General features: G+C 39.5%; 1 protein-coding gene across 2 annotated transcripts in view; it reads right to left on the bottom strand.

The window, feature by feature from the left end:
- Window positions 1-20,081, bottom strand: part of tacc2 (transforming, acidic coiled-coil containing protein 2) — a 186,837-nt gene that overhangs the window by 138,607 nt on the left and 28,149 nt on the right. Inside the window, exons 3-4 of one of the 2 annotated variants that reach the window (XM_041268161.1) lie at window positions 13,386-13,642; window positions 7,636-7,755 (exon numbers count right to left, since the gene is read on the bottom strand). In XM_041268161.1, the coding sequence (XP_041124095.1) occupies window positions 7,636-7,755; window positions 13,386-13,642 (377 nt within the window). The remainder of the gene's footprint in view (window positions 1-7,635; window positions 7,756-13,385; window positions 13,643-20,081) is intronic. The other variant, XM_041268162.1, reaches the window with a different exon arrangement.

Here is a 20,081-nt window from a genome sequence, read left to right as displayed (position 1 = left end):
ATATCCAATAAATATTTGTTTGTTCAACTTGATCTCCCTCTAATTTATTTTGTAATATTAATTAAAAGTCAGCAAATCACTCACTCAGTCAATTAAAATTTACATTTTAAAAAGGTGCTTGTCAAAATGTCACTTTAACATTAGATGCCGTTTGATTGCTTGTATTTATGACTGCACCTCAACTAGCACTCTGTGTACATTCAGTTATCGAACATTTAGTTTCTTTTCTTTGTTTTAAAGCTATTTTAAGCATATCCTTCTTAAATATTACAAGTAAATGGTGACTATATGAATATATTAACACAGCTGAAAGTGTTGCATATACACCTGCCTCACAATCTTCATATATCCCAAACTGTCTAAGGATATACATAACATTGGAACATTGGAACTCGAGTCGCTATTGAAACCATCTTTAAAATTTAAACAAACTTCCGCTGGAAACAAGAGTCGTTTAAAATGCTCTGTGTTGGCTGCAAAAAAACAAAAAGCCGACAAAATAGATTTTTTAAAAACAACCTTGAATGACATATTCAGCAATATTTTCGAATTTTGTAAACCTTTAAAATGTATGTTGACACATTAATTAAAATGGCTGTGTAATTCCCATAGACCACTTTGCTGCCTTTAATCCCAAAATATTAAACATGGGAGAAATGTTAACTGCAAACCTGAAATGACAAAACTGAAGCTTTTGTACTTCTTTATAAAAACATAAATTATTTTAATGAAGTTTTAAAACCACATATACTGTCAAATTATTAGTAAATTACATAACATCATATATGCCACTGGAGCCTATCAACCTAAAAAATAAAATAAAAAAAAACATTATATACAACTAAGCATAGTGTTTCTCCCTCTGTTACATTGTCTATTTCTACACAAGTGTCTTAATGATATCCTGACCTACTACTGTTGTGTGGTTAGAGTCAAGATGCAATGTGCAGTGCCTATAGTAAGTATTCACCCCCCCCCGGACATTTTCACAGTTTGTTGTGTTACAACCTGAAATCTTGATTGATTTAAATTGGATTTTTTTCCCTTTGACTTACACAACCTACTCAACATTTCGAAGACGCAAGATCATTTTTATTGTGAAACAACAGTTAATGAAAAAAACAAAAAACTAAAATGTCTTGGTTAGATAAGTATTCAACCCCTTGAGTCAACACTTGGTAGAACCACCTTTGGCAGCAATTACAGCAGTGAGTCTTTTGTGGTAAGTCCTTACCAGGTTTGCACATCTGGATCGTGCAATATTTGCCCATTCTTCTTGGCAAAATTGTTCTGTCAGGTTGGATGGGGATCTTTGGTGGACAGCAATCTTCAAGTCTTGCCACAAATTCTCAATCGGATTCAAGTCTGGGCTTTGACAGGGCCACTCTAGAACATTCACTTTCTTGTTTTTAAGCCACTCCAGTGTCGCTTTGGCTGTGTGCTTGGGGTCACTGTCCTGCTGAAAGGTGAATCTCCGTCCCAGTCTAAGGTCTTTTGCAGATGAAGCAGGTTTTCCTCAAGGATTTGCCTGCATTTAGTCTCATCCATTTTGTCCTCTACTCTGACAAGCTTCCCAGTCCCTGCCAATGAAAACCCCATAGCATGATGCTGCCACCACCATGCTTCACAGTAGGGATGGTGTTACCTGGGTGATGTGCTGTGTTGGGTTTGTGCCAGCCATAACGCTTTGCATTTAGACCAAATCAATTTTTGTTTCATCGCACCACAGAATCTTTTGCCACATCTTTTCAGAGTCTCCCACATGTCTTTTTGCAAATTCCAAGCAGGATTTTACATGGGCTTTTTTCAGAACTGGCTTCCTTTGCAACTGTTCCATACAAGCCAGATTTCTAGAGTACCTCAGCTATTGCTGACACAAGGACAGTTTCTCCCATCTCAGCCATGGAACGCTGTAGGCCTCTTGGTGGCTTCTCTGACCAATGCCCTTCTTACCCAGCTGCTCAGTTTGGGAGGACAGCCTGCTCTAAGCAGATTCTGGGTGGTACCGTATACCTTCCATTTCTTAATGATCGACTTGACTGCTCTAAGGGATATTCGATGCCTTTGAAATCTTTTTATACCCCTCCCCTGATCTGTGCCTTTCCATAACTTTATCCCAGAGCTGTTTTGAAAGCTCCTTGGTCTTCATGTTAGTATCTTTGCTTTGAATGCACTACACAACTGTGGGACCTTACAGAGACAGGTGTATTTAATCTGAAATCATGTGAACCACTTTTATTGCACATAGATGGACTCCATTTAACTTATTGTGTGAATTCGGAAGGCAACTGGTTGCATCTGAGCTTATTTAGGAGTGTCATAGCAAAGGGTGTGAATACTTATCCAATGAAGATTTTTCAAGTTTTTATTTTTAATTGATTTGTTTTTTCACCCCACCCCCATTTTTTCACATATTGAAAGTGTTGAGTAGGTTGTGTAATTCAAAGGGGAAAAAAATCCCATTTAAATGCAACTAGATTTCAGGTTTTAATACAACAAACTGTGAAAACATGCAAGGGGGGGTGAATACTTCCTATAGGCACCATATCTACTAAGTAAGCAGTAAGTGCCTCTGAATGAGCAGCTGTAAAGCTCTTTGGGATGAAAACAAATGTACAAAACACAGTTGCTTTGATCATCAGTGTCATCGTCGCATACAATGCAAACAGACTCAGAATCATTAATTTTGCCATTTCAATATTCTTCATGTTCTGCATACATTCGTCTGAGTGTGTCACTGTTAAGCACAGCTTCACAATTCTGTATTTTTTTCATTAAAAAACTTTGCAATATTTCATTGACCAACTGTTGTATTGGTATATTCTCTGCACAAAGGCTTCCACTAATTCAAAAGTGTTGACATTACGTGTTTCTCCACTTTCTGTGCTCTTTTTTAAACAGTCCTGCGATTGACCTGTTTGTTCAGTAATTGTTCAGCCTGAACTTCAAGTTTGATTTTCTTGTTTTTGTGCACTGCTCTGTCAAGATGCTTGTGAACAGTACGTTTTCTTAGATAATTTTATTTGTCAGCTGTCTGTATTTTTAAAGTTAATCCTACACTACAAGCTAATAAATCAACACTATCTATCCATTTTAAACCCACCACCTCGCATGTTACATCATTGTACAGTATGAGGAATTTACCAATCATGAAGTGGTGTTTGTTTGACCCCATTGCCCTAGTAACCAAATGCATGGCATTGACGCCAGACTGTGTACAGCTACTGTAGTGCTGCTTCTGCTTGATAAAAGTATGAAATGAACAGGGGAGGTGAAGAGTAATGGAAAATACTGTAAGGGAAATAAAATGCATATTGTTCACGGTAAGCAGTCAAACATACAATTGCTGTGAAATTCATGATATTGTGAATTTTTCGGGGCCCTACATACAGTGCCTTGCAAAAGTATTCAGACCCTCTCACAGTTTTCACATTTTATTGCTTTAAAGCTTGCAGTCATGACACTTTGAAGTAGGAATTAATATGTGTTCTATACACAACCTACTCCACACATTCAAAGCAAAAACAAAAAGAAAGAAGTAAATAGATAATTAATATGAAATAAAAATGGAAAAGTCATGATTGTATAAGTATTCAAACCCTTTGCTGTGGCAAACTTAAATTAACTCAGGTGCACAAAATGACCTTAACGAGCCACACAATTAGTTGAATGTTCTGTGTGTGTGTGCAATATTAGTGGTTCTCATGATTTCAGAATAAAAATATGTCTCTGTGAGGTTCCTGGGTCAAGTAGTGAATTTCAAGCAAAGACTCAACCATAAAGACCAAGGAGCTTTCAAAGCAAGTCAGGGATAAAGTCATTCAAAAATACAGATCAGGAGAAAGGTACAAAAAATATCAAAGTCTCTCCATGTGAGCACAGTCTACTCAATCATCAAGAAATGGAAGGTGCATTTTACCACCAAGACACTGCCTAGATCAGGTCATCCCTCCAAACTGAGCAGCTGGGCAAGGATGAAACTGGTGAGGGATGCCACTGTGAGGCCAACAACAACTTTGAAAGAGCTACAGAGTTCAATGGCTGTGATGGGAGAAAATGTGCATCAGTGAACAATATCCAGAACACTTCACAAAAGTAGCCTGTATGGCAGGGTGGCAAGAAGGAAGCCATTACTAAAAATAAGCCATCTCAAAGCCCGCACTGAGTTTGCAACAAAGCACCTGAGTGATCCGCAAAAATATATGTGGCAAAAGGTGTTATGGTCAGATGAGACCAAATTGGAACTTTTTGGTCTAAATGCCAAGCGTTATGTTTGGCGCAGACGCAAAACAGCACATCTCCCAGTCAACACCATGCCTACAGTCAAGCATGGTGGTGGCAGCATCATGCAATGGGGATGCTTCTCCTCAGCAAGGACTGGAAAGCTTGTTAGGATTGGAAAAATGGATAGAGAGAGCAAAGTACAGGCAAATACTAGAGGAAAACCTGTTTCAGTCTGCTAAAGACTCAAAACAAGGGCGAAAATTTACCTTTCAGCAGGACAATGATCCAAAGCACAAGGCCAAAGCTACACTGGAGTGGCTTAAGAATAAGAAAGTGAATGTCCTTGAGTGGCCCAGTCAAAGTTCTGAATTGAATCCTATTGAGAATCTGTGGAAAGACTTGAAAACTGCTGTCCATAAGTGATCCCCAAGTAACTTGAGAGAGCTTGAGCAAATCTGCCAAGAAGAATGGGCACAAATTGCACCAAGCCAGAGTGCAAAGTTGGTAGAGACTTACCCAAAAAGACTTGCGGCTATAATTGCTGCCAAAGGTGCTTCCATCAAATATTGAGTTGACGGGTCTGAATACTTATGCAATCAACATATTTCAGTTTTTTCTCTTTCGTTTTTGCTGACATTTACTGTAACTTATCTTACCCTTATAAGTCTTCAGTTTGAACATTCAAGTTTTGAATAAAATATTAAGTTTAAAAAAATGTGTATGCATCATTTTGTAATTTCACAAAATGGGACACCATTGGAAGGGTCTGAATACTTTTGCAAGGCACTGTATAAGGCTAGTATGATATGTGCTTAACCTGCATCTAGTTATTATCTCCTCCTCCTCATACAGCCCTAGTAACATCTGCCTGATCCAAAATACTCTCCCCCTGACTCCTCTTCTTGCTCTCCTGTGCAGCTCTTCTGCTGGTTCTGTGACACCGCCTGGTTTCAATAAGCAGTACTTTTAACACAATGAGGCACCTAGTAAAGTGAGCGCCCTTAAGTGAATATGGTTTGCATATCAAATACCTCCCTCACAGTATTTTGACACATAATTTATATACATTTCCACACATTAACATTATTCATTATATTTAAATGACTCGAAAGCGGTACTTTTTCCACACGCTAGGTTGCCTGCACCTGGTTAGTGAATACAGCAGGCGTGCAAAGCACACAGTAAAGTATGGAAGGCCATCCAGGTCAAAAACGAGTTATTTAGTATGTGTTTCAAATATTTAGTACATGTATTGATTTCGACCAATCAGAATACATAAAAAACTTCGCGATCTAAATAAATGTAAATTAATTATGCATTTTCCACATAGGTGCTGGTCATTTTACAGTAGTACATATGTAGTGGCTGACCATTTTACAGTAGTAACTATTTATGGGTTGGTCATTTTACAGGCCTGCAGCATAATTACAAGAGTAGCCAATCACCTTATGGATAACATCTTTTGAATTTCAGACATGAAATACACTTTTAAAAAATCAAGAATTAAGCCCAGAACACACTGCCCGATGCGACCGTCGCACCTCAGTGGAGGAGGTTGCGTTACAAAAAAATCTTTATCGCTGGAAGGAACGCACAATTGTGATTTTATTTGAGATGTTTGACTTGCCCTGGATGCATAAAGTACAGTGGCAATGGGGCAAATTAATAGCAATAGGCTAAAACAGTGCTATGGCACAATTTTGGATAGAAGGCGATGGTATCATTTAATTAAAACGCTATTAATACATTTAAAATGGCATATTAGTTACAGTGGGGTTACCACTCAATTAAACAGATTTCTAAGGCTGTGAAGCTGCTGGTTGATGCTCGTCTCGGAGGGTCCGGGTCTATCCAGCTTTCACTAGACTTTACCCAATGGCAAGTCCACATACCGCCACAAATTGGAGAGGAATGGCAGATGTAAAATGACTTTTAATTGGATAATTTATTACATTTACTATTTCCTTTAAATTCATTGGTTCTCATTTTATTTTCTGCAATCTGATTAGCCAAATTAGTACACGTAGTAATTAGAATTACAACATGTAATAAGTGAAATGAGAACATGTACTAAATATTTGAAACACATACAAAATAATGCGTTTTGTGACCAGGATGGCCTTCCATAGTGAAGGGACTGACTGCGTGCAGAACACATTACCGCTCTTTAGTGAATGAAAAATTGTGAAAAAAAAAAACCTTCAAGAAAATAGTCATATTTTTCAAAATGGTTTTGTTCCTTTTCAAACCCAGCACTGTTTTCAAAAGCTCTTAAGAGACAGCCTAAACTGTGATTCCACACACTTGCCAAATTATAAACCATTCCAGTCCACACACTTTGATAGCAGGCACACCCTTCAGATCCAAGGGTTATTAAAAAACTATCAGCCCTTCAAATGGGATTAAAATACAAGTAACCCAAAACACTCTCCTTACATGCAAAGCAGGGCTTAGTGTGCAAGTCACCACATGCACAAACCACAGCATTGCAAACACATTTCTCCCCTAGGATATTAAAACTAAAGTGTAGGATTCTAGTTATGCATCCTAATTCAGAACTAACTAATGAAAGAAAGGCCAGTACCTTCCATACTATCATATAGGAGAATGATTTGAATATTTACCTAATGGTTGCCCAAACAATAACTAATGCATAACTAAAAAGTTGAACATTGGATGAAAAGTTACAATCAACTAACCACTAACTAATGATGAGCCTTTAATAAAGTGCAAAACAGCAGGACTGCTTTCAGAGGCTTGCCAAGTTCCATCATGCCGTGCTACATTCTTTAAAAACTTCTTTTGAAATGACTATCAGTTAAATCTTGTGTGACCTACAAAAAGCACATACTGTATTTCCAAGTTTATAAACGCTGCCCATTAACCAAACAGCCCTATATAGGCTTTACAGCTCACTGTTGCCTTAGTAACAGCGAATCAGAAAGAAGGCGTGAGGGTGATACAATGAGCAAGACATTCACAAAGCATTTCCCCTGGAGCTGAGTTACACTTTTCTTATAAAACAAAAACTTGCTACAGAACTAGCACCCTAGCATAGCAGGGGCCATTTATTAGCTCTCCTGAGTTAGGTGTTTTCTGTTAAGAAACAATCTACTGTAAACTTAGAGCTAGAGAGGAAATGATTTTTTAATATGAATGGTGTTTTGCATTGTCCAGATGATCCATTATAATTTATTGTATCTAACCTTGCTGATGCAGCAATATATTGCATATCAGCAATCTTTATCATGCATAAACAGCTTTTTTTTTTATAAAAAATTCCAAGAACCCAGCTGGCACAAAAGGCAATGGCACAACACTGCAAACACCAGCCAAATAGAAGGCAAAGCACACAGGAAAGCTGGGCTGCATAGCTGTGACATGCACACTCTCACACACCCGGATATATACCTGCTTCTGCTCAAAGCCTGGTATCTCACACCTGCAGAGAGCTCCAGTCCATCTAAGAGGGGATTACCTGTGCTGTGTGCACCTGGCGAGAGGGGCTCACCGTCCCAGCACCTCTTACTACTGTGAGACATGGATTCAAATGAAAAGGGTTCACTTAGAACTGCAGCAGCACTTGTACCCTTTAATGCTGAGGGTTACAATTGAGTAAAACTATTTACAGTTAGACAAGTGTGAAGCTTTCAGAATGTTGCTTATCTATTGTTAAATATAAACAGCACTCTTTGTGCTTTATACAGTACAGTATACAGTACTCAATGTTTATTCAAAGTGTTTTCAAACCATACACTAATGTACATTAGTAGTCACGTATATATGTTGTAAAAATACATGTTTGTTTGTGTGCTGCTTGTGATATATTCTCTGACTGGTTAGAAAAATACAGTTTAAACAATCTATTAAACACATTTATTTTTACAGTTTCAATGCATAAAAAAGAAAACAGATTCTAACATGTAAAACTATGTAAAGCTAATTGATGCGGACGAACGTATGGGCTCATGTCTTCTCAACAACGCTGAGGAAGGGATTAACCTGCTTGGTTTTCTAATAGCCTTCCCTCAGAAGGTACATGGTAATCAAACACTTTACTGTCAGCATGACTGGGCTTGTAATGTTCTTGCAGCTGCCCAAAGAAGTGTCAATGCAGTGTAATTAGTTTAGCAAGTTCTGTGACAGACAATGTCCGCAGATACCTACAGATTTGCTTTTATTTCTCAACCGCTTAGAAATATCTAGATAACAATTTAAACAAGAACACTCTACAGAAGGCTGTCATGAACGTCTAAACTCCATACCCTTTTGAAATCCATGGGAAATTTGAACGAGACCAGCTGGTGCTCTGTTTAAAATGAATGGCTACATTGCTGATGCAAGAGCCTGGACTGGTCACTCACATGACAAATGCATGAGTGAAAGTTGAGTGAAAGTTTTGAGTGAAAGTTGCCAAATGTTTACAGATTTGCAGCAAATAAAATAAAATCATTTCACAACCCTTACCTCTCGTGCACTATCATTTGTTATGTATGTCACATTTGTTGTGCAGTTTTGAAAGACACACATATCCTAGTAAATATGTGTTTTGATTTTAAACATGACATCTGATACCACTGTACATGAGATAAAAGAAAGCTCTGTTTTCTTTGCCTTCTAGGAAATCTGCAGGTTTGGTTATTTGAGTGAAAGTGAAAGTCTTCAGGTTCAACATCTAACTGACAGTTTTACAGTGAAAAAAAAATAGCTTAAAGGTTTCTTTCAAATCTACCCATATTGGACCTGTGTGCACTTTGTTTTATATGGTGTGTTATTGGTGAGTATGTTTTGGTAGATGGGGTATAAATTGGGCTATGTAGCACGGATGATTTAAAATGTATATTTGTAATTGGGCGCGTGGATTGCACAATCACTTCACGTGCAGATTAAAGTGGGTATTTCTATGTGGACACGGTGAGTGCACAAATTAGTTCACGTGCCAGAATTCAAGTGAAAGATTAATTAGAAATTGAGTCCCGGCACAAATATATATAGAGGCACGAAGCACTCACTCAGGGTTGGTGTATTCAGAGGCGTAACAAGAGATGGGAGGTGATGTAAAATGAAAACCAATTACAATTGCTATTCGTACTGGATTTATACCAGCGCAATGCTTGTGTGTTCCGTGTCTGTCTATCTGTTTTGGCCCGCATGTTGTTTTCTTTTGTGTGCAGTACAGAGTTTTGTTAAATCTTTTTATTTATAATTAAACTTGGGCATCAGCACTTCACTTACAGTATTGTTCTGTCTACTTCCTGGCCTGATGTCACCACAGAGCTATCCGTGACAGACCTATATAGTCAATGGACGTGCATTCAAATGACTGTGTTAGCTAAACACTTTAAAACTAATGACACGTGAATAAAATATCAAAGCAATCAGGATCATGTTGAAAAATATATTGCTGTGATACGGACAGCACAGGATACAGCAAAGGTAAAGTTAAACACTGCAAGGTGCTCTGTGACCCTTCAAACAGGTCCTCAAACATCTCCTCTTCAATAAATACTAAAATCCATTATGATGATAGCTGACCTTTCATTACATTAACTCACATTTAGCTTGGGACATGTGACTATCAATTATAAATCTATATATATATATATAATGTCAAAGTATCGGTCTTATAAACATTATATAAGAAATGTACTTCTGTTCCTTCTTGTAGTCCTTTTCCTAGAATCGCAAGGGAGTGCACACAGTTAGTCCTCTATAATTCCAGACTATCACTAACAGTCAAAATCTGCATTAAAGTAATTTAATTTCACATTAGAACCGCTTGTTTGTTGAGACATTGCTATTGGAGTGCCCCGCGCTGCTATCAGCATTGCCACTGCCAGCAACACCACTGCGAGAGTGCCCCACGCTGCTATCAGCATTGCCACTGCCAGCACCACCACTGTGAGAGTGTCCCGTGATGCTATCAGCACCACCACTGTGACAGTGCTCAGTGCTCTTGTCAGTATTGCCGCTGCCAGAGGGCCCGGCACCACTGCCAACATGGTCGCTGCTGAAGTGCCCCGCACCGCTGCCAGCATCGCCACGGCTGGATGCATGTTCGGAGAAGCCAGCATTTCTGCTGCCAGTATTGCCGCTGCTGGAGTGCCCCGTATCGCTTGCAGCATTTCTGCTGACAGCATTGCCACTACCAGTGTTGCTACTGCTGGAGTGCCCCGCAACGCTGTCAGCATTTCTTTATTTTTGTTTATTTGTGAATTAAAGATCACATTAGTCTGAGTCTGAGACTCTCTTCTTGTAAATACCATCTGAGCTGTGACGCTACCATGCCACAAGCAGTCAGTGAGAGGATCATTCACTGCAAAGTATATTATGTACTCGAGCACTGTAATACAGCAGTCACTGAACAGATTTTTCACTCCTGGATACAGTGGCTTGCGAAAGTATTGAACCCCCTTGGCATTTTTCCTATTTTGTTGCCTTACAACCTGGAATTAAAATGGATTTTTATTTTGATTTCATGTAATGGACACACACAAAATAGTCCAAACTGGTGAAGTGAAATGAAAAAAATAACTTGTTTAAAAAAATTATAAAAAATTAATAACGGAAAAGTGGTGCGTGCATATGTATTCACCCCCTTTGCTACTAAGCCTCTAAATAAGATCTGGTGCAACCAATTACCTTCAGAAGTCACATAATTACTTAAATAAAGTCCATCTGTGTGCAATCTAAGTGTCACATGATCTGTCACATGATCTCAGTATATATACACCTGTTCTGAAAGGCCCCAGAGTCTGCAACACCACTAAGCAAGGGGCACCACCAAGCAAGCGGCACCATGAAGACCAAGGAGCTCTCCAAACAGGTCAGGGACAAAGTTGTGGAAAAGTACAGATCAGGGTTGGGTTATAAAAAAATATCCGAAACTTTGAACATCCCACGGAGCACCATTAAAGCCATTATTAAAAAATGGAAAGAATATGGCACCACAACAAACCTGGCAAGAGGGGGCCGCCCACCAAAACTCACAGACCAGGCAAGGAGGGCACTAATCAGAGAGGTAACAAAGAGACCAAAGATAACCCTGAAGGAGCTGCAAAGCTCCACAGCGGATCTTGGAGTATCTGTCCATAGGACCACTTTAAGCCGTACACTCCACAGAGCTTGGCTTTACGGAAGAGTGGCCAGAAAAAAGCCATTGCTTAAAGAAAAAAATAAGCAAACACGTTTGGTGTTCGCCAAAAGGCATGTGGAAGACTCCCCAAACATATGGAAGAAGGTACTCTGGTCAGATGAGACTAAAATTGAGCTTTTTGGCCATCAAGGAAAACGCTATGTCTGGCGCAAACCCAACACCTCTCAACACCCCGAGAACACCATCCCCACAGTGAAGCATGGTGGTGGCAGCATCATGCTGTGGGGATGTTTTTCATTGGCAGGGACTGGGAAACTGGTCAGAATAGAAGGAATGATGGATGGCGCTAAATACAGGGAAATTCTTGAAGGAAACCTGTTTCAGTCTTCTAGAGATTTGAGACTGGGACAGGACAATGACCCTAAGCCTACTGCTAAAGCAACACTCGAGTGGTTTAAGGGGAAACATTTAAATGTCTTGGAATGGCCTAGTCAAAGCCCAGACCTCAATCCAATTAAGAATCTGTGGTATGACTTAAAGATTGCTGTACACCAGCGGAACCCATCCAACTTGAAGGAGCTGGAGCAGTTTTGCCTTGAAGAATGGGCAAAAAATCCCAGTGGCTAGATGTGCCAAGCTTATAGATACATACCCCAAGAGACTTGCAGCTGTAATTGCTGCAAAAGGTGGCTCTACAAAGTATTGACTTTGGGGGGGTGAATACTTATGCACGCTCAAGTTTTCTGTTTTTTTGTCTTATTTCTTGTTTGTTTCACAATAAAAAATATTTTGCATCTTCAAAGTGGTAGGCATGTTGTGTAAATCAAATGATACAAACCCCCAAAAAATCCATTTTAATTCTAGGTTGTAAGGCAACAAAATAGGAAAAATGCCAAGGGGGGTCAATACTTTCGCAAGCCACTGTAGCTTCTTAAAGGATAATTACTTTAAGGTCAACTGAATGAAGCGGTCATCTGCTTTTACCACCCAATGGTTTTTTTTTCCAATGTAATTGAAAGAATAAGCAGCCACTTAAGAATAAGCTGTCTTAAGCAGCCACACATTACAGTAAATATGTATATTCCCACGCTGTCAGGCAATGTCTGGTTGACAGGAATCAGCTGTGAAGAATTTGGCTGATGTTCTGTCATTGGCTAGGGGGCGGGACTTTATGGGGTGTACGACTAAATAAAAAGGCACTGTTTGTATCCTCTCTGGCTCATGCAGGAAGTACGGTGGAGTGTGACTTCACGGCGGAGTCCTGACCTTAAAAGTGAAACTAAAAACTCTGGCGCGTGGCAGCTCCAGCGTGAGACCCACAGACCGGTGGTGCAAGCAAGCCACGCACCGGTTGTTTACTTTTCCACTATCTGAGATAGTTAGTTTAGCGGGACTGAGCCGTCCCACTGTACACAAACTTTATTTTGTACTTTTTCCTTAAAGTATTTTCTTTTCTTTTTTCCTTTCACCTTCTCCTTATTCGTTTTGGCTGTCACACCTGCATGTGTGTTGTATGAAGACGGGGCACAATATAATTGCTGGTAGAGTGCCACAAACTCTCACAGAAGCACCTGCCAACTGAGCGCAGGGTAATAAATCTGGGAGCCTGTGCCGGCGTTTCATCATTGAACTTTGTGTCTGCCTTGTGATTTCCCACACCGCTTTCACAGGCGTTCTTTCAACTGGTCATTTTTAAACCAAAATAATAATATTTACTGTACCTAGCCCTTTTGGCAGTTAACAGCTTTTTTGTTTCAATTGTCTACTTTTCTTTATCGGTCTTGTTTCTTCAAAATACTATTAAATAAATTAATTAACCCTTGGTATTAATTTAAAATGTCCAGACTTCATTTAACGCACTAAAACAGGCAACACGTGAATAGGGCCAATTATCTGCACAAAGGGTTAAGTTAATAACCTTGGAAGGACATTTTTTGAGATTTTGTTTCTTCAGACATATCATGATAGTGTTTTTTGCAGCATACTCTTTAGTAAGCCTTTAACCTGCTGTGGAAAAGCAGACCCCTTGAGCAATAGGAATCAATGAAGAAGTTTCCACCCCTACCTCTCAGTCTCTGCAGTTTGTGTAGAGCAGTGCTCAGCCTGTGCTTTTCCCTCAGGAGGTATGTCCTGAGCACTAGCACTCCTGCTGCTGGTGTCCTGCTCTTCTTGTGGATGTCTCTCCTCCTGCTCCCCTGCCTGGGGGCTCTGCTTTCCTGCTCCCGGGGGGCTTCCTTCACTCCCTTTCCCTTCTAGAGGTAGGGTGAGGCTGGGGGGCTGACCTGAATCAGCAGAGGGGCAGGAGACTGGAGATGGAGTCGTCTGGAAAGCCAACGAGACAACATACACACCGTTACCACAGAGGAGTAATACTTCAACAACACTGATGGCAATGTTTTAACCACATGCAAACCGGGAAGTCACATATGTAAATATCTACTTTTGTATCACTTAAATGTACATGACGTTTAATTCCGTCCCTGTTTGATATCCTGTTGTGTGATGTATCGTGTCTCTTGTATTTTCTGTCTAGAGCGTTATCTGCTATGCTTTGCTATAAGACCGCACCACATGCTTCCCTGTCTCACCTCGGAATCAGCTTTAGGAGTCTTTTCAGAAACAACAATAGCAAATGAGGCATGGAAAATATCTTTCTGGTCACTCATATGTTTAGTTTTTGTTTTTTGCTACAGAAATTCCCATTCATTTGGGTTACACATAACCTGAGCTGGATGCATTTCTGTGATGATTTGCATAGATTACACAGACCTACTTCTCTGACATTTGGTTTAGTCTCTGTGCATTCCCAAAGGCAGTCTGGACCGTAGCTTCACAAACTGTTCTAAACACAGCATTCAAAATGTATTGTATACCTACCATTGACCCTGAGAGTGTGTTATTGTGAGCACTTTGAGAAGACATTAATACAGGGCTACCAGATTTCCAGAGTGAAAAACTGACTTATTTTCTTCAATTCATTAGCACCATAGCAACTCTGAAGCAGTTAAAACATACAATAACACAATCATAATTAAAAAGTTAAACATTAGATGTATTTATTGCAGATCATAACAATTAATTGATTTATTTATATAGTCATATGATTAAAACATGTCAATATACAAAAAGCCAGGTTAGAAAATGAGATCAGCTTTTACCATTTAAAAACTGATTCTATATGTATACAGCATACATCTATAACCAGTTATGAAAATGTCTGTGTTAATCAAGACAGAGTGCGCTGTTAGCACTACCAAGATCACATACAAAAATAAAAAACTAAACAAGGTCCAGGAATTAATAAACACATAATCAGAATTATTAAACAAATAATCCACAGCATTGTTCATTTTTTTTTTCTGAATGGTGCTAACACAATGTAATGAACTACTCTGCTGTTCACTCTCTGAGCACAGCTTTATACTTTATTACTGAAATATAGCATCAAACTTGGACCATTTAACAATGTTATTTTTTCCAACAGGGGAAAAAAAAAGCTAAAAAGTGGGACAATCCCAGTTTTCTTGGGAAGTCTCGTAACCCAACTCTTGTACCCAAAGACAGACTGTACATATTAACTTATATTATTGAAGCAGCGTTCCAGAGCCTGTTGGATCTAGCTGTCTGTTATTTTTGTCTATTTAATAAAGGAGGAAGTGTTAGTTGGTGAACAGTTATATATGTATCAGCGACCCCACGCGATGAGGGACCTTCAGCACCCCCAGGCGAAGTAGGACAGTCAGCAACCCCAGGCGAAGCGAGACCCTCAGCAACCCCAGGTGAAGTGGGACCTTCACCAACCCTAGGGGATATAAGAGAGACACAGGCAGCCCCAGGCAATGCGAAGCAGCAGGCAGCCCCAGACGATCCAGAAGCGGCACCTCTGAGCTGTGCGGGTATGGCATCCCTGGGCGGAGCGGGTGTCGCACCCACCGGGCGATGGCGAACTGGCATCCCCGGGCGATGGTGACCCAGGGGAGGGGAGCCCCTGGCCAGGAAGGAGGCAGCAGGCCACTTATCCCAATGGTGATGGTGGAGGAAGCTCCTGCTCCTCTCCTCTTGATAGCAAAGGCAGCAGGGGCCTCTCCCCTTCTGGCTGCAGGGGGGGACCAGCAGGCATGCTCCCTCTGCTGGTGGATATGGGCACAGCAGGTCCTCTTCCTCTGCTGTGGGTGGTGGAGGCAAGACCAGCAGGCACTCTACCTCTGCTGGTGGGGATGGGCGCGGCAGGCATTCCTCTGGAGGGAGGGGGCAGTCAAGTGTAAAGTGCCCCCACTCCCCACAGAGGTAGCACTCGGTGGTCACCCACAAAGTGTGGATGAAGGCTTCCCATCTGCTCTCCTCTAGTGGCTGTGGTGGGGCCAGAAGACACTCTTCTCTGCTGTTGTTTGGGCTGCAGGTGTCGCTGCTGCTGTTTCCTGGAGCTTTATCTTCCAATTTTTTTTTCCACAAAAAAAAAAAACTACAATCCCGCTCCAAGTCTCTAGGGGGCGCTATCCCACCACTGACACCATATGTGACAGTGTTGCGTTGTGGGCCCAGATGGTATCGACAGGCACATAGACTCATAGGCAAGGAAGCTGCTGTTTAAGCGCTGCTGCGCATGTTTAATAAACGCAAAATAAAAAGTTTTAACAAAACAAGTCTGGAACACAATAACAGAAACAAAAATAACCAGCTCAAGGGCCAAAACAAAATACAAAAAAACGTAGGCTGGGCATACGCCTTCACTACTTACACAAATTACAAACAATTAACAAACAGACCTTCCATGTGGTCTCCCCTCTCCCAGGCAATTTCCTCTCATGGAGCTGTGTTGCTCCCTTATATACCATGTGGCCAGGGTTGATTGACAATTAATCATTCAATCAACTCCTGGCCACATTTTCACATGTATCTGGCAGGGATAGGAATTAACCCCATCCCTGCCAACCACCACCACAAACACACCCAAAACAATATTATTTACAGGCAGGGCCCTGACCCTGCCACAGGATCAAACAAGCACTTCCCCTCTGTAACCTTGGTAACCGTATCAACTGTGGCCTTCTGGAGTCACAAAGCCCCAACAGACCTAGAACAAACACCCCATTGACTGACAGTAGTTGAAGAGAGTGAACTTTAATTAAAATAGACTGACAGCAGGCAGGTAGGCAGGCAATAAGCTAAAGTTATGAGAAATCTTTGTATATACAGAATACGAACCTGCTGACAAACATTCCATTTCTTTATTGTTCAAGTTTGTTCTATAAATGTGTTGACATGTACAAAAACAAGTTTCTTTCACTTATAAAAGTTTCCCACAATGATTTTGCCATAACTCCTGGTTTTACTATGCATTTATAATAGTTTTCCATGGTTTACCATGTTTATTAGTATGCTTTATTATCTCTCTCAGGACTTTAGTTCTCACCTATGCTTTAACTGAGTTTACTTGGTAAACTTTTATTAGGAAATCCCTAATTATTTCTTCAGATGCTTAAAGATGTTGAAGTTATACTTTGTGTCATTAGACCATGTCACATACAAATTATAGAGCAAATGTCTAAAAACTACCATTAGCCAAAATGTTTGTCTGCTTTACTCCAGGGTTGATTTGATTAACCTGTACCTGGTGGGATAAGCCACCACAGTACTGGAGAATTCCCTTGGATTGCATGAGTCACTTATTTTGAGGGGTAATCCCTGGTTAACCACGGATTGGTGGTTGATGCAATCCCCAGTCCCCGGTGTAAAATGCTCTAATACAATCTATGAATTACTTAAATTATAAAATGGTTGTGGAGTTAAGAACACGCAAGCTACTTCTACTGTTTTATTTGCAGAGTTCAGCACAGCTAACCTGTTGGATTATAGAGACATGCAGGCCGTTTTTAACCAGAACTTTATTTTAATGACACATGCTTTAGACAGCTACAGTGCAGATTAAAAAAAACAGCCTTAAGTATTTTGCTTTCATCTCCATAATACATTTTCCTAAAAAGAATGTTAGTCTAAGTCTTAAGTACACAACACATCTTTCCAGTTAACACTAAGGGTATCATTTACAAAAGGGTGCTAAACTTTATGGTGCACAATAATTGCAATTACTGAGCACGTTAATGATTTCCGTATTTACTATTGCAACTTTATTCATTATCGCACAATACAGTGGGCAAATTATGGTGCACGTTAATTTTATTGTTCCATATAATATTACAGTCAGCACTCACACATCTGACCCTATAACATTTTGGCTTCAGTGACGGTTAAACGAGTGTGATGCATATTTGATTATTTCATCTGATTTGACGTGTATGTAGGCGAGCACATTGTAACCTGCCCCCTACCACCCAAAACAACCCCCTGCCCTGCACACACATTTACTAAGGAAAGAAAAAATAGGACTTGGGTTTGGGGAACTGTACAGGGAGACGTATATTGTAGCACATATTTTTCTTTTTCTTTGGCACTGTTTAACTATTTGAAGACAGCCACTTAGAATTACAGTTTCATTTGTCATCCAGAGGGGTCATTCATTGATTCATTACGCACGTGCTGGGGAATTACACAGCAGTAAATGACAAATACTTGTCTGTTTTTTAAGGGAACAAAAAAGATACAATGTCAAAAATACATAACTGAAAGGACTGTAAATATCAGGACTGGATTCCTATGCATCCGGACACGGGACACTGGCTAGGAAATCGGGACTGTCCCGACCATATCGGGACTGTTCTAAGCAGATTCTGGGTGGTGCCATATACCTTTCACTTCTTAATTATTGACTTGACTGTGCTCCAAGGGATATTCAATGCCTTTGAAATCTTTTTATACCCCTCCCCTGATCTGTGTTTTTCCACAACTTTATCCTGGAGCTGTTTTGAAAGCTCCTTGGTCTTCATGGTAGTATCTTTGCTTTGAATGTACTACACAACTGTGGGACCTTACAGAGACAGGTGTATTTAATCTGAAATCATGTGAAGCACTTTTATTGCACACAGATGGACTCAATTTAACTTACTGTGTGAATTCTGAAGGCAATTGGTTGCAGCTGAGCTTATTTAGGAGTTTCCTAGCAAAGGGGGTGAATACTTATCCAACGAAGATTTTTCAGGTTTTTATTTTTAATTGATTTGTTTTTTCACCCAACCCACCCCCCACCATCTCATTCTTTCACACATTGAAAGTGTTGAGTAGGTTGTGTAAATCAAAGGAAAAAAATGTAAATGCATCAAGATTTCGGGTTGTAACACAACAAACTATGAAAACGTCCAAGGGGGTGAATACATACTATAGGCACTGTGTATGTGTGTGTGTGTGTATATCTATCTATCTATCTATCTATCTATATATATATATATATATATATATATATATATATATATATATATATATTACTATAGAAAGTCTACACCCCCTTGAACTGTTTTTCACATTTTGTTGTATCAGTGCCTCAGAGTTTCATGCATTTAAATGAGGATTTTTTTCCACTTATCTACACACTGTACTCCACACTGTTAAGGGGAAAAAAGTTTGTATTGAGAAAAAATGTATATATTAAAAATACAAAACTGAAAGATCAGAATCGGCTAAGTCTCCAGCCCCTGAGTTAATACTTGTTGGAAGCAACCTTGGCAGCAATTACAGCTGTGAGTCTGTTTGGATAGGTCTCTACCAACTTTGCACACCTAGATTTGGCAATATTTGACCAATCTTCTTTACAAAACTGTTACTACTACAAAACTGAAGCTACTACAAATGAAGAAATACCCATTGCAATAAATAAATAAATAAATAATGAAGTCTATTGGTCATCAGCTAGCTGATTACTTTAAGCTGAGACGTTTCTGTCCCTTGGCAAAAAGATGCAATACATTGTACACTACCCAAGTACCAAATCGGAAAAAACATGAAAATAGAAGAAAAAAAAGTTAGATCCACAAATTTGTCTTGCACCATCCCGTGGTTTTTGGATTCATGTATTTACTATTATTATTATTATTATTATTATTATTATTATTATTATTATTATTATTCTTTATGTAGTGGGGAATGTAGGCAACTAGGGTAGCCTATTGTAGATATACTACCGATATTTAAAAAATGTACTGTACTAAACATTTTGACTGGAACATTTTTATATCTTTATCTTAGCTCTGTTCGTTCAGAACTGTTGAAGCTATGGTTTTGCAGGAAAATGTGTATATATTATATAGGTACATGAAAAACAAGTTTACATTAAATATGCAGTTGTGACAAAGTGCCTGCCCCTGTGTGTATTTTCTGTATATGTTGTGTGTGGTGTGTTAAATGTTGGTGTATAGGCATTGGTACACGGGATATAAACGGGTCTGTGTTTCACGTGTGTTTAGAAATGTATAATTGTATTTAGGCATGGGATTGTACATCACTTCACGTGCATTTAAAGTAGTTAATATGTGAGCATGAGGTTGCACATAATTAATTCACGTCCTGGGATTTAAGTGAATAATTAATTGGTAATTGAATCCCAGCACAACAGTATATATAGATAAACTTTTACTCACTCGAGTTGGTTAGGTGTTGGATGAATGGAGAACGAGATTGGAAACGGAGGTAATAATCGTGATAAGAATAATCATATTTAAAATATCTGCTCACCATGTTTGTTTAGTGTTAGTCCGTTTTGTTTATCTCTTTTGTTTTGGCGAATGTGCCGTGTCCTTGTATTTTTGTATGTTACAACCTTTTTATTTTCTGTTCTATTTATTTGTTAAATGCTTAGTGAAAGCATTCGCTC

Source organism: Polyodon spathula, chromosome 13 (genome assembly GCF_017654505.1).
Source record: "Polyodon spathula isolate WHYD16114869_AA chromosome 13, ASM1765450v1, whole genome shotgun sequence".
NCBI classification, from domain to species: Eukaryota; Metazoa; Chordata; class Actinopteri; order Acipenseriformes; family Polyodontidae; genus Polyodon; species Polyodon spathula.
Note: the sequence above shows the minus strand (reverse complement) of the source record. Positions and strands in the feature narration are given on the sequence as shown.